The sequence below is a fragment of the Marmota monax genome, unplaced genomic scaffold, assembly GCF_021218885.2.
Source record: "Marmota monax isolate L192 unplaced genomic scaffold, Marmota_monax_Labrador192_F-V1.1 WCK01_AAM20220418_F8-fsc00092, whole genome shotgun sequence".
NCBI lineage: Eukaryota > Metazoa > Chordata > Mammalia > Rodentia > Sciuridae > Marmota > Marmota monax.
The window spans coordinates 2,834,337-2,848,987 of record NW_026692583.1 but is presented as its reverse complement, the minus strand read 5'-3'; the positions used below and the strand labels follow the sequence as shown (position 1 = coordinate 2,848,987).

At 42.2% G+C, this 14,651-nt stretch overlaps 1 protein-coding gene across 10 annotated transcripts in view; it reads right to left on the bottom strand.

The window, feature by feature from the left end:
- Positions 1–2,702: 2,702 nt before the first annotated feature.
- Kdm2b (lysine demethylase 2B) overlaps positions 2,703–14,651 on the bottom strand; it is a 123,404-nt gene continuing 111,455 nt past the window's right edge. For all 10 annotated transcript variants that reach the window (XM_046446131.2, XM_046446132.2, XM_046446133.2 and 7 more), the window contains 4 exons: positions 14,107–14,270; positions 13,859–14,020; positions 12,949–13,167; positions 2,703–3,816 (listed from right to left, as the gene is read on the bottom strand). In XM_046446131.2, the coding sequence (XP_046302087.1) occupies positions 3,635–3,816; positions 12,949–13,167; positions 13,859–14,020; positions 14,107–14,270 (727 nt within the window). In that variant the 3' untranslated portion in view covers positions 2,703–3,634. The remainder of the gene's footprint in view (positions 3,817–12,948; positions 13,168–13,858; positions 14,021–14,106; positions 14,271–14,651) is intronic.

Sequence of the window (14,651 nt, the reverse complement as noted above, 5' to 3'; positions counted from 1 at the left end):
GTCATTAGTTCCAAAACAATTAGTTGTTACACGTTAACAACTATTATGTAGCATTTACATTGCATTAGGTATTATAAGCCATCCCGAGTGACTTGGAATATATAGGAGGATGTGTGCAAGTTATGTGCACACGGTGCACCATTTAGTAAGGAACTTGAGCCACTGCAGACACCAAGGGATGGCTGCTAACTTGTGTGGCAGAAGGCCAGTCATTTCCCCTGCAAGTTGCATGTTTTAACTGGCATACCATGCATCTTTACGTTAATTCTTTGATTAGGTAATGTCACATGGATAAAATTCTGCAGGTCCACACTGGAATATAGTGAAGTGCCCTTATCCTCCTTTTTTTAAAAAAAATATTTTTTAGTTGTTGATGACCTCTATTTTATTTATTTTTATGTGATGCTGAGAATCAAACCTAGTGCCTCACGCATGCTAGGCAAGCTCGCTATCACTGAGCCACAACCCCATCCCCCTTATCCTTCACAGTGAAGAGGGTAGTCATTTGAAGCTCCACTGTACCTTCCTTCATCAGCATCAAGTTCCCTAGAGATAGGACCTCTCCCCTGAGGTGGGAAGCTATGCTTTAGTACAGGGAGTGCAGTCAAGCATGTGACTCTTTCACTATTTCATCTGCCCTGTGTGGGCCTACAGCTGATGGCAGCAGGTAGCTTAGGCTGGCTTCACCCTAAGTTTATTTTTTTTTTAAATGGAAAGATTTATTTTTAGAGAGAGAGAATTATTTATTTTTTAGTTTGCGGTGGACACAACATCTTTATTTGTATGTGGTGCTGAGGATTGAACCCAGGCCGCATGCACACCAGGCGAGCACGCTACCGCTTAAGCCACATCTCCAGCCCACCCTAAGCTTATTTTTAAAAGGTCTGTACAGAGACCTTGGATTTGCATTGGGGTGAATCTCACCAGGCTGTTTAGTACTCTTGTGGCAAGCTCACCTATGGCCTGTCTTGCATGCCTAGAATATGTCAGGACATTGCTGTGTGTCCCTATGATGGCATGGATCCCTAGCAAGTGGCAATCCTGCCACAGGCGCCTCTCGTAGACCTGTGTGCTTCGAGAGTCCTTATAGGAGAGGTACTGCCTTCTAACATGGAACTCTGCTATATTTTAAGCAGTCACAGCTGCAGCCCTGAGCCTCAATGTTGGCTGCTAACAAATGAATACAAGGACCTCTGAAAACCACTATTACTCTTAAAGCTATTTCCCAAGGAAGAGAATAACCCAAGTAGCAAGGTAACTATTATTTGCAAGTTCAGAGAACTAAGGCTACTAAGAAACAGAACCTGTGTCTCTCCATCATGAACCATCAGGACGAGCAAAGATAAATTACACTTTTATAAATAAACCAGAGTGTTTACCAATCTTAATTCTGTTAAGTGGACCACCGAGTTATAGGGTGCAATGGCTTCAGTGTCATTTTGCCACAATGGCATAATAAGGTAAAGGAGGGTAAATAAAAAATTGGACTGTTGCTGGGCATGGTGGCATACACCTGTGAGGCGTGAGGCAGGGGAGGCTGAGGCAAGAGGATAACAAGTTCAAGGCTACCCTGTCTCAAAAAGGGATGGGGACATAGCTCAGTGGTAAAGTACCCTGGGTCTCATCCCCAGTATTGCAAAACTGGACTATTAGCAGGAAGGGCTTGTCTAAGGGGGACAAGGTTTTATGTTCTTGACTATTGAGAAAAGAAGTTGGTTATCCTCCCCATCTTCAGATTCGCCACAGCAGTTATTTCTGTACATGATTATGAGGTTACAAGACCCTACTTAAAAAAAATTAAGTGATCTAAAATTATTTCTAAGAAGCCAAGTGTGGTGGTGCACACTTAAATCCTGGCAATTGGGAGGCTGAGGTAGGGGTATTACAAATTCAAGGCCAGCCTCAGCAACTTAGACCCTGTCTCAAAATGAAATATAAACATTGGGGCTCAGTGGTTAAGAAGCACTGGGTTCAATCCTTTACCAAAATTAAGAAAAAAAAACCCAAGTGTCCTCTCTAGCTACTTTGCAGGAGGGGAACCTCTCCTTGAGTTGTCTCCTGTGGGAGATTTTTTTTTTTTTAATATTTATTTTTAAGTTTTAGGTGGACACAATATCTTTATTTTACATTTATGTGGTGCTGAGGATCGAAACCAGTATCTCGTGCATACTAGGCGAGCTCTCTACCACTGAGCCACAACCCCCAACAAATCTTGGAAACTTCTAGGGATAGGTGATACCAAGCAGCCATGGAAGTTGTTGTACAGATATGGCAAGAGGCCTCCACACAGGTGAGCTGCCCTGCCCCTTAGGAAAAGTCTTTTCCTTAATTTTTATATTTGGCCATATTACTTTATAGTCCAGAAACAGCTGAAGGAAAAAAAAATATCATGTACTCTGAGGCTGCTATACTTTTCAAATTAAAGAGAAATTATATTGACCTACAGACCCTGGGCTTTCCAATTAAAACTCCTAGTCCTCTCCTCAAACAAAAACCCCCGAACACACAGATTTTTTTTTTTTTTTACAACTATTTATACAAATTCAACAAAGGTAAAATCGAGTCAGGGAAAGTCTAGGAAACACCACCATACGACAATGGCACTTCTGAATGCAGAACATTACAACTAGGAAACAGCCAGGTTACGAACCTAAATGAGAACTCAACTCACACTTCAAAGGAGAGGAAAAAAGGAAAAGAGGCTGTGTGGGCGCATTTATTCTACTTCTTGTCTCACGGTATAAATTAGATCTATGTAGAGTACAAGAGCTCATGCTGGAGCAAAACCCTCCTGAGTGCAAAGGCTGAAGTCTGATTTGTAAAATTTCAGGAAAAGGTGAATTCTCTACAGAGGAAACTGGGCAGAGTGTCTTACTTCGACTGTAATTTACATCTGTCCACATCATGCTCTTGTAACTTCTTGACATACCAAGCAGGCTCCACTTCCAGTTAAACATGCTTTTAAGTGGAAGGTCTTGGCCCACTCTGTCAGATCTGGGCACATTTGTAGATGAGTTCTTTGTGTTGATGAAGTACAGGTTAAGTTCTCTCCTACCTGAAGGAAACCAGGAAAGTTGGCAATCTCGAAACAATAAAAACACTGGTATGCATTCAAACCTTGCATAAATAACTTTTAAACAATTTGTACAAAAATAGTTCTGCATAATGTAAGATGTAACAAAACCAACCAAACAAAATGTGTCAAGACGGCAGCAGATGTGGTGTGTGGTCCACTTTATATTGACACCAAAAACCTCAGCATTTCAAGGAACAAGGTGTCCAAAACAAAAACACCACAGGGGGTGGGGTAGGGAGAACCCCTAAAGCTCATGCTTCAAAGAAAATTCCTCCAAAGCCCATCTTCCTGCAACGGGAATGTCTTCTTGTAAAGGCCGCTTAACTGTGGTCCAGAAAGCAGTGCAGTTACAACGCAGAAAGACCAGAGGGAAGAGTCTGGCTCACACATCCCCAAATGGGTGGCTTCTCCCTTGGCAAGACTTGCAAAATGGAATCATTCTATGGTCTGTTGTTCCAAGTTCCATGAGAAATAAAAGCCCTCGTGTTTTGTGAAGTCTTTCCCCTCCCTGGCTGCGCCCACCCCCACCTACCCCATATTTACATACTTGTCCTTGGACTAACTCAGTTTTTGCAGGAGTTTTTCTTCCACTTGCCCAAACTGGACACTCACAGACATTTCAGCTATGAACTGCTCACAGCCTTCCTTGGTGACTTGCTTGCAGTACCTCAGGTCAATATGACAGATATTTCCACAGCGTTTGAAGAAGGACAGGCACTGATCAGTGACCTTATGGCAGTCTACAGGGAAGACAAAATTATGTTAAAAAAGAAAATGTGAGGTGGGGGAAAAGGTGCATTGTACAAAGGCTGCTCCTGGCACTCTACAGTGGAACCAGGCACAGCTCTCTCACATGCAGCCTCTGATGCCCTAAAACAAAACGTATTTGCTTAAAATTTTTCTTCTTCAAATGGGCAATGGTTTCATCCACCAACTATAAAGGGTTCATTCGGACTGGGCTGGGGATGTAGAGCATTTGCCTAGAATGTACAAGGCCCTTAGGTTCCATCGCCAGTACCACTGGGAAAAACAAACAAACAAACAAAAAAAAAAAAACAGTATATCAAGTAAAAACCACTTAGACCACAGAGCTGCCTCTTCATGTACACTCAAGTAAATCTATCTATGCTGTCAAGAAGCTTTTTTCCATCTAATATACTGTTGAGTACTTTTCTATGTGCATTATTGTATACTCATCTGCCTGTTCCCTTTCAGATAATGCTCAGGGGGACATTGCTGGATCAGAGAGAATATTCTGTAAGGTCATCTTGGGATCCTCCTTTGCCTCCTGGTTCATTTCCCCTGTTTTTTTTTTTTTTTTTTTTTTAATTCTGAATGTCTACCTGTGAAGAAGGATATGCCCAATATGCTGGAAGGGGATGGAGAGGTTCTGTCCAGAGAATAAATCAGAATGTATAACCCTAAACCACATAAGGCACCCCCCTTCAGCTACATATGTCCATCAATTTATACTTTCTGTTTTCCTTGAAAACTGAATCCACAGTCTATTGCCTTAAATGTCAGTCAACATCTGAGATTCACCATATAGCAAAAGGAATGATTTCTTTTGGGGCAAATTAAATGGAGGAGATAATGATTCCTACCTTCCTCTAAATGGTGTCAAGCCAAGCTTTCAATTCTGCAAATACTTCAACAAAATTGATACAGGCACATTAAAATAAGTTGGAAACCATAAACAGAACATGGGGACAATGTGCTATCTTTTATACATATAAGCTGTCCTATAAAGAGAACATAGGGCAAATGATCCCTGGGATGCTGGGACATGTAAAGAGAACTCATAAAGGCAGTGGGAATTCATGAACGGGGAATAGGTGGTGCTGAGAGGCTGTCTACACCACCTGCAGAGACACTGACAATGAAAGCTGGGCAATTAGTGAAGGTGGGAGAACTGACAAGGACCCTGGCAAAAAGATATTTTCTCTAGGGCAATCCTTAATCTAACTAATCCTTCAAAAATGTTCCCCCAAGAGAGCCACATCCCCAGTCCTATTTTGTATTTTCTTTATAGACAGGGTCTCACAGAGTTGCTCAGCGCCTCACCTTTTGCTGAGGCTGGCTTTGAACTTGCGTTCCTCCTGCCTCAGCCTCCCCAGCCACTGGGATTACAGGTGCCCTGATCACTTTATAATCTTGTACAAAAGTCAAAGGAAGGATATTATATATGCTAACATATTATTCCTTCAGAAAAAGATGCCCTCAAAACAATACTTGATTCATTTTAAGTGTAAAGATAAGGATTTTGGCAGTGATAAAATATGCTTGTTTTTGCTACTCAAAATTTGACATGAGGCCCTATATTGAACAGGTCTTTTTCCCTGAGATCCAGTTATCCTTAGATGGCAAGAGTTGCTTACGGGTGTTCACCTAACCCGGACAATATGAGCAAACTCCATGGATGACCAGCTAACCAGGGGCTCTAGTGTCAGCTGGTAGGGTGTACCTGTCTGTGGAAGTCTGAGAAACGAATCTGGAGGAAGTCTAATACACAAAAAGAACCTCCCCACAAGAGTCCTTTCTATTCAGCTTTCTGAAGCCTTTGGGCTTCAGCTTCAGGGATTTTTTTTTTTAAAACCAAGGGGGCTGGGGTTGTGGTAGGGAGCTTGCCTCGCACGTGTGAGGCCCTGGGTTCGATCCTCAGCCCCACATAAAGATAAATATGTTGTGTCCATCTATAACTAAAAAATATTAAAAAAAAGAAAAAAAGGAAAAAAAAAAAAAACACCTCCCAAAAAAACCCAAGAGCCAAGGAGCATGCTGGCTGCCATATGATCCTCCAAGGAGGTGTCAAGGCTGTCTGCAGGAGCCAGATAAGCACAACAGAAAGGTAAGCATCAAGACACAACTGAGGCCACTCCACAGCTGCAGGACTTGTCCAGCAGGCCTCTCTAGCTAGGGGACCATTGGTGATGGCAGTTGGGGTGGGGGTACAACTGGACAGCTCTGGAAGGACCCCCTTCAGGAGGAAGGTGGGTGAGTCTGGAAGATTCTCAGGAGGACTCAAGGGAGGGGTCTAAAAAAGGTGCCTGAGTGTGTCAACAATGGCAGCTAGGAGAAGGGACTGCCTACAGCAGGTGGGGCCATTCTCTGGTGTAATGGACTCTGACCAGCAGTTCCAAGGCTGGGAACTCACCCTAAAGAACACAGTATACGATTATCACCTGTGATGTTTTCTTGTCAAAAATATCCACATTGAATTTAAGCAAGTCTACAGTTCACAGGAAAAATGAAAACAAAACAAGCTAAATACCACAAAGTCAACAAATTCTGAATGTGCACATTCTTCTAAGAAAACCGTAGAAAGACTAGGGGGACTGTAAGGCTTTTTAATTTTTTTTTTGATGGCTTTTATTCATTTATTTATATGCAGTGCTGAGAATCAAACCCAGTACCTTGCACATGTGAGGTAAGTGCTCTACCACTGAGCCACAACCCCAACCCTTCAAAAGTAGTTTTTTTAAAAAAATATTTTTAGTTGTTGTAGATGAACACAATACCTTTGTTTTATTTTTATGTGGTGCTGAAGATTGAACCCAGTGCCTCACCTGTGCTAGGCAAGCACTCTACCACTGAGCCACAACCCCAGCCCTAAGCAGCTGTTTTGATAATGATTTTTTTAAAAAATATTTATTTTTTAGTTTTTTAGGCGGACACAATATTTTTTTTAATTTAATTTTTAATTTTTTTTTCAGACACAATATATTTTTTCATTTTTTTTTTTTTTTTTTTTTTTTTTTTTTTAAAGAGAGAGTGAGAGAGATAGAGGTAGAGAGAGAGAGAATTTTTTAATATTTATTTTTTAGTATTTGGCGGACACAACATCTTTGTTTGTATGTGGTGCTGAGGATCGAACCCGGGCCGCACGCATGCCAGGCGAGCGCGCTACCGCTTGAGCCACATCCCCAGCCCATTTTTTCATTTTTATGTGGTGCTGAGAATCAAATCCAGGGCCTCACACATGCTAGGCGAGCACGCTACCACTTGAGCCACATCCCCAGCCCAGATAATGATTTTTTTTTTTTTAAAAGGCTGGAGATAGAACCCAGGGTGTCATGCATGCTGGCAAGTGTTATCACTGAGCCAGACCCCCACCCCACGTTCCTTATCTAAGGATAGCTAACTGAAAACAGGAAGAGGCCTGTTGAATATGGGGGGCCCTTCACCATGAATAGTGGAAAACAAAAATATATGGAAATAAGCATATTTTATCAAATAGGCAAAATCCCTCTCCTATTTACACTTTTCTTCATTTGACTTGCAGGGTCAGCCATCTTGGTATGTTTGAGGGATTAATTAGAAGAGTAAGCAATGCCTTTAAAAAAGTTAGAGGTTACTTGAAGAATATTTTTGGTGCATCTCCTTTTTGACAGTTTTCCCGTCTTCAGTCTCACTGAAGAAAAGGCTACATTTGGTGATTTTTAATCTTTTTAGGTGTGGGACTATTGTTGTAGTCTTTAATCTTAGCAAATATACACAGAAGTATTTAAAGATGTTTAGGGGTGAAATGATGTTTGTAAACCTTCAAACAACTAAAAAGAAAAAAATATGTAGAAAAAGCACATGTGACACAATATCTACAACTGCTGCATCTAGCTGGAAGGAAATGTTTCAACTGTACCATTTTCCAGTTTTCCTGTATGTTTGGACGTGTTCAAAATACAGAACTGGTGGTGTGAGGAACTCTATGGATAGGTGAAGAAAGATGTTTTTCCTCAACTTTTTTAATGGTGAAAAGTAGAAGAGTCCAATGAAAGTAAGCTGAAATTAAGAGATACAAACCTCCAGTAGTACAGTCTATAATAAAGAAGTGTTCCTACATGATAACAAAATTCTAGACAAAACATTAAGTGTAAAAAGTAATAAATAAAAATGATTTGTTTGCAGATGACATGATCTTACACAAAGAAAAGAAAACTAATGATTCTACCCAAGAGGTGTGGGGGAGAGATCTTTTTTTTTTTTTTTTTCTAATAATCTAAAATTCAACAAAGTTGCAGGATACAAAAACCACACAAAAACTAACACCAATGAACAATTATGAAAGGAAATTAAGAAAACAAACATTCACAATAGCATCAAAAAGAAGCAAAAAGGGGCTGGGGATGTGGCTCATGTGGTAGCGCACTTGCCTAGCATGCGTGAGGCACTGGGTTCAATTCTCAGCACCACATAAAAACAAAGATATTGTATCTACCTAAAACTAAAAAATAAATATTAAAAAAAAGAAGCAAAACTTAGAAATAAATTTAAACAAGGAAGTGAAAGACTTGTACATTGAAAACCATAGAGCAGTGCTGAAATTAAAGATACATAAATAAAAATATTCCATCTTCATGGACTGTTCATGGATTAGAAGACTTAATACTGTGAAGATATCAGAGAGATCTATAAATGCAATGAAATTGCTATAAAATCCCCAATGTGTTTTTTGCAGAAATAGAAAAATCCATCCCCAAATTGATGTGCAATGCAATGGACTTGAAATTGCCCAAAACTCTTGAAAAAACTAGTTTAGGAGACTCTTGCTCCCATTTTGAAACTTAGCTGCAAAGCTAAAGCAATCAAAACACTTGGTACTGGTATAAGGATACCATAATCGAGAACTCAAAAACAAACTCTTGACTATAGAGTCAAATGATTTTTGACAAGGGTGTCAACACCGTTCAACGAGGGAACAGACAGTCTTTCCAATAAATGATACTAAGAAAACTGAATATCCATATGCAAAAGCATGAAGCTAGACTCTACCATACACCATATACAAAAATTTAACTCAAAATGACCTAAACATAAAACGTAAAGCTGTAAAACTCTTCTAAAACAGAAAATCTTCATAAGATTTGGAAAAAGATTTGGGAAAAGGAGGAAAAATTGGCCTTCATCAAAATTTAAAACTATTCTATGTAAATGACACTGTTATAAGAGTGACAAAACCACCCAAAGAATGGGAGGAAATATTTGCAAATCATTACCATCTGATAAGAGGTTAATATTCAGAATACATAAAGAACTAGACAACCTGATTAAAAAAAATGAACCCTGAAAGCATTATACCAAGTGAAATAAACCAGTCAGCCATAAGGACTGGATGATTCCACTTCTATGGGGTATGTATAGGAGTGGAATGGAGTGTTTAGGGGGACTGGGGTTCTGCCCAATGGGTATGCTTTTTAAAAAAAATTTTATGTTTTTTTTTTCTTGTAGTTGGACAGCATGCCTTTATTTTATTTGTTCTTATTTCTATGTGGTGCTGAGGATTGAACCCAGTGCCTTACATGTGCTAGGCAAGCGTTCTGCCACTGAGCTACAAACCCAGCCCGAGTATAGCCTTTTTGACTGGGTGATGAAAAATTCTGAAAATGGATCGTGGTGATGGTTAAAAAACTGAGTGTATTTCATGTCACTGAACTGTATACCTAAACACGGTTAAAAGGATCAATTTATTTACATATTACAATAAAATTATTTTGAAAGCTAGCTACAATACATAAAAACTTAGCAGGTTTAAAAAAGCTGAACCCTACTCCTAATCCTAAACTTATTCCTAAATGTCTGAGAAGAAAGCAGGGAAACACCTCCAAGGGATTTGGTACTAATTTCTTAGAAAGCACTGTTTTAACAGAGTCAACACATATATCAGAAGAGGAGGTAAACATGGGATTAGAAGCAGGATGACTGGCTGAGAATCTGTTTAAGGAACAATAAGATGCCCAGATTTCCTCCTCAGCAGAAGACAGGCCACCATGCACAGATATAGGGCTACCTACTCAAAAATGGGAACTAAGCAAAAATTTACCTAGTCACTGGTGATAACCCCAACCTCCTTCCCCATGCCCAGCCCAAGAACACTGGTAGCTCAGCCTACACCCTCCAGTTTGGAGATCAAGGAGTCTCTGGTGACCCTGATCAACTTTAGAGGAAGACAAAATCTGGTGTCTGGGTTTCTACAAAGAAACCACCAATGAAGATGACCCTTTAACGGCTGTCCATAGCAGGTGAACTCCAATCATCTGCCCAGAGTGTCCGGTCACCCTTGACTAGACAAGCAACTGAGTGTCAACATTCAATCTCAGGACAGCCTCTTATGAATATAGCTTGTGAAATTAAAAATATGGCAACCATTTGTGTTTGATCAATATAAACAGCAATTTCACATGGCTCAATCTACATGACAGTAGAAATGGAAAACTCACTGTATAAATTGTATGACAAAAGAGAAGAAAACTGCTAGAAAACAGCAAGTAGATACAGAGGTGGAAAATAAGAAGAAAAATGGATGATATCAGGAGTAGGACAGAAAGAAACAGAAGGGGAAAACAATAAGAAGAAATTCAAGAAATTTTTCTAGAATTGAAGAACATGTTTCTAGATCGAAAGGGCTCATGAGTGTTTAGTGTGATAAATCAGACTCAAGCCAAGGCTCATCATCAAAAATTATGAGACAAAGACAACTTCTATAATCTTCCCATGAGAGAAAAGAGATTCACTGATGGATGAAGAACCAAATAGTTTTGGATCAGGCATGTGGATCTGGAGGACAGTAGAACAATGCTGCTCACTCGCTGAAGCAACATGGCTCCCAAGCTAGAGCTCTAGACCCAGCTGAATTACCAACAAAATGTAAGGTCTAATAAGGACATGTGTCCTCTACCCAATGAGAGTCAACCACAAAAGATGATATGGGATCAAGGAAGGAGGGCGTCCAACAAAGGCAGAAACCCGAGGGGATGATGGTAAAAGACCCAGGATGACAGCGGTACAGCAGAGGTAGCCAGTCCCGGTGGAAGCAGGAATCCAAACAGGAAAAAAGAAAGGGAGGATAAAATGGTGGCCAGAGGGGAGGTCTGGTTGTGGGATTGATGAGTTTGTGTGGGGTAAAAGATTATTCTGTTCTGTTGTTTAGTTTCCTTAGAAACCAACCAAATAAAAATGAAACATTTAACTCTAGGAAACCCAAAAACAATTGATACAGGAAAGGAAGTTTACTCACAATCCACTATGTGGCTCAACAGTGACCAATACTCGCATGGTCATAATAAATAATAGTAACTTAACCAAAAACTAGAAAGAAAAGAAAAAAAGGGTGGTGGTGGGGTGCCAAGAGGCTGCAACAGCAGTAAATCTTCATGTTCTGTAATAGCCAGTTAATAAAGACTAATGTCTAAATGGAAATGGCAGTAGAGGGGCTCACTCTGGAATATGGGGGTAAATACTGGAATAGAGAACTCGAGCTAAAGGACTGCCTCACAGGGAAAATGGGAGGTGGGGCAGAAGCAAGGAACTGCCTTGAACATTCAAAAAAAAACTTCCAGGTTGAAATATGGACCAGGTGACAGCAGCTAGAATTTCAGTGTCATTTATCATGAGATCAGATCCTCCAACCATATTTGTGGATCATGAACATGTCAACTGCAATCTATTTTGTGGCAGAGACTTATTTTATAATTAACTAGTTATAATGGTGGGAGAGGGGGGAAAAAAACACCAGAAGAGACTACAGAAATATACCTTAATATACTTCTTGGCTAATAACAAGAATGCAGAGCTCCATCTGTGTGTAGTGAGATGAAAAGGTGACTTCAATGTATTATGGTGGAAAGATAAAATACCCAGAGATGATTTATACACACATACCCCCACCCCCTATACTTCCTGAACTACACTATTTAAGGGAGGGAATTTAGATGGAGATCTTTGCTACACACCCACAGTAACTAAGCCAGAACACGAAGAGTCACATCAAGCACTGAGAACAAGACACCTTCTAGCCCTTCTCCAAAAGGCAGGTCCAACACCAGTCCAGGCCAATGAATGGAGCTTCAATCCGGTGCCTCTAAGGAGAAACCTCTTTTCAGCACAGCTCTTTTCTTTGCCTCTAGGAGTGGGACAATCCCTGTCACCAAAATTTCATGAGGAAAGGAATGGTATCCTAGGTACAGTGGGATCTCACCCGGCAGGCAGGCCTGGTGTGCAGCATGGATGGTAGGGGGTGTTCATCTGGCATGAACCGGGATGTAAAGACAGACAAACAGTGAACCCTGAAGAAGCAAAACCCCAAATGGAGTCATGTCAAAATGGAACTTAAATGAAGTGAGGGTATGCTTTAATATTTAATAATTTCACGGGAGAAAAAAAATAAAGATTTAAGTTTCTATTTCTTTCTTTTTCTTTAAATCTCATCCAAATGTGACACCCCAACCCAAGCCATCCTAAGCTATCAAACCAACACTGCATTAGATGAGTAAGGACAGGCAGCACCACCTCTTGGCTACTGCACCATACATACAGCCAAGCTCCCAGTCCTTCAGAACCAACTCCCGCCCCATTAGTAAGTGAAGGAGTGAGGATTCCATGGTGTGACAGTCAGACAAGGAACAACAATGGAACTAACTGAAGTTTTTTTTTTCTCTCCAACAACAGGCCCTAGATAGCAGGGCCATGAGGAGTACACACAACAACAACAAAGGCAGAGACTGTTCCACTGCTTCCGCCTGGCCACTGGTCTCTAGATAGAAGCCCTGTCACTGTGGTCCTTGCCCCATGCCTACTGCTGTCCCCCTACCCTGGCTGGAAGGCATCAACTCAGTTGTACCACCTTCAGGAAGTTATCCCTAGCCTGTATGTTGGGTTAGAAGCCACTGCCATATGCTCTTACTGCTATCAGTACTATTTTTTTTGGTAGCTGTTACTGCAATTCCAGCAGGGACTTACGTATGAGTCTCCCCTAGACCAGGCTGTCTCACTCCCTGGTGTGCCCTAGCACCTAACGCTGATAAGAGTGGGCACACCATTTTCAACAAACATGAAACTCCCACTGTGTTCTGTAGACTTGGGAGGAGGGGAAACCTCACCTGACAGGTTGATCTCGGTTAGAGAGTCTCGGGTGGTGGTGCCAACAGCGGTAAGCAAGTTGATGGACTGGTCGGTGACGTGGTTACAATAACTAAGGTGGAGTTTGGAGAGCAGGGGCATGTGGCGGATGATGAGCCGCAGGGAGACATCTGTGATGTCCAGCCCTGCCAGGCGCAGCTCCACGATGTTCCGGAGCTTACTCCGATTGTCCATCTGACCTGGTGGGGCAGGAAGGAAAGGGGCAACCTGTCAACCTGACAGGAGATCAGGTCATACTGACATGACTTTAAAAGGCCTACAGACAGATATAACAGTTAAATTTCATTTAGCCACAAAGTGCTTCCTCCTAAAACCAGAATTCTAACATTTAAAAGTCAGGAGTCTACATAAAGAGTCAATTTCCAGATTAAAGAGTTAATTTCCAGATTTTCTAGAAAAAGCAGAAGATCTAGAAACCTGAACCAACATTTCACTCAGCGGCAATCAGCCAAATGAAACAAGGTGGCCCAGCATCGCTGCCCCCAGTACCTTGGGCACCATGTAAGCTGTGAGAGTCAATGATCCAGACAGTGAACCGGGCCGGGAGTGGGCTGTGCTACAAGCCCTTCTCCAACCACTTGACCCGGAGGCTCAAAGAGGTCAAGCCAGCAAGAGGCAAGTTAATATGGAAGTAGCCAGAGTGTGCTGAGCCCCAGGTGCAGAGTCTTGGCACATGCAAAGGAGCCTCTGCCTCCTCCTGGATCCCCTCTGTGCCCAATGCTGACTGAGAACACAGCAGCAGGGACTCTTCCCTGTGTCCTCTAGAGAAGGGCTGACGCTAGAGGAGGCTTCAGGACACATCACAGGATCCAATGGCACAAGTCACCCCATCCACAGGACCCCCTGGCACAGTTCTGGACTGGAACTTACCTGGCCTGTTATCTGTAGGTGGAGACAGGAGATCCCGCATCTGGGCATCCTTTAGTCCTTCTACCCACTGGACATCCAGAGTCCGGAGCAATGGACAACTGGAGCTACAGAGGGCTGAGACTGCGATCCACGAGCAGCCCGACAGCACCAAGTCTCGGAGCCCTGGAGGGACAGGAAAGGAGTCATGGGCCAGGTGATACACTCCAGCACCCCTGGCTTCCCACTCGGGTCCCTGGCCCAGGGCTCACCAGGCAACCGGTTGATGAGCCAGCTCAGCTGCTTCTTGGAGATATTGGTCCAGCTGAGGTCGAGGGAGACAGGCTGTCGCCGGATGATGCCGCTCAGCATCAGGGGCGTGATGGACTTGCAGTGGTTCAAGTCGATGCGGGTCCATAACCGCTTATCGCAGCACCTGAGGGCCCAGCAGGAAGGATAGCATCAGAGATGGGGGCTCATTTGGGGAGCCCCTGCATGGCCACCAAACCCAAACAGGAATCTCTTCTCTGCACCTTTCTGTTTAGCACTCATTTTGTCCACACGTGGACACCTCTGCTCTGATGGCCACAGGCCGTCAGCGGAAGTAGCTGGCATCCACTCTCCATCAAGTATTTCCTGCAGGCCTTACTACATTCTCTAAACCACCCTGTGAAGCAGGTATCATGCCTATTCATACATGAGGGTGAGAACTTGGCCAAGGCTACAAAGTTGATAAATGTCAAGCTGGGTCTAAAGCTGGTACTGGCACCCCTTGCTCTTAACCTAGGCTAACTCTAGGGACAAGGACTCCACTTGG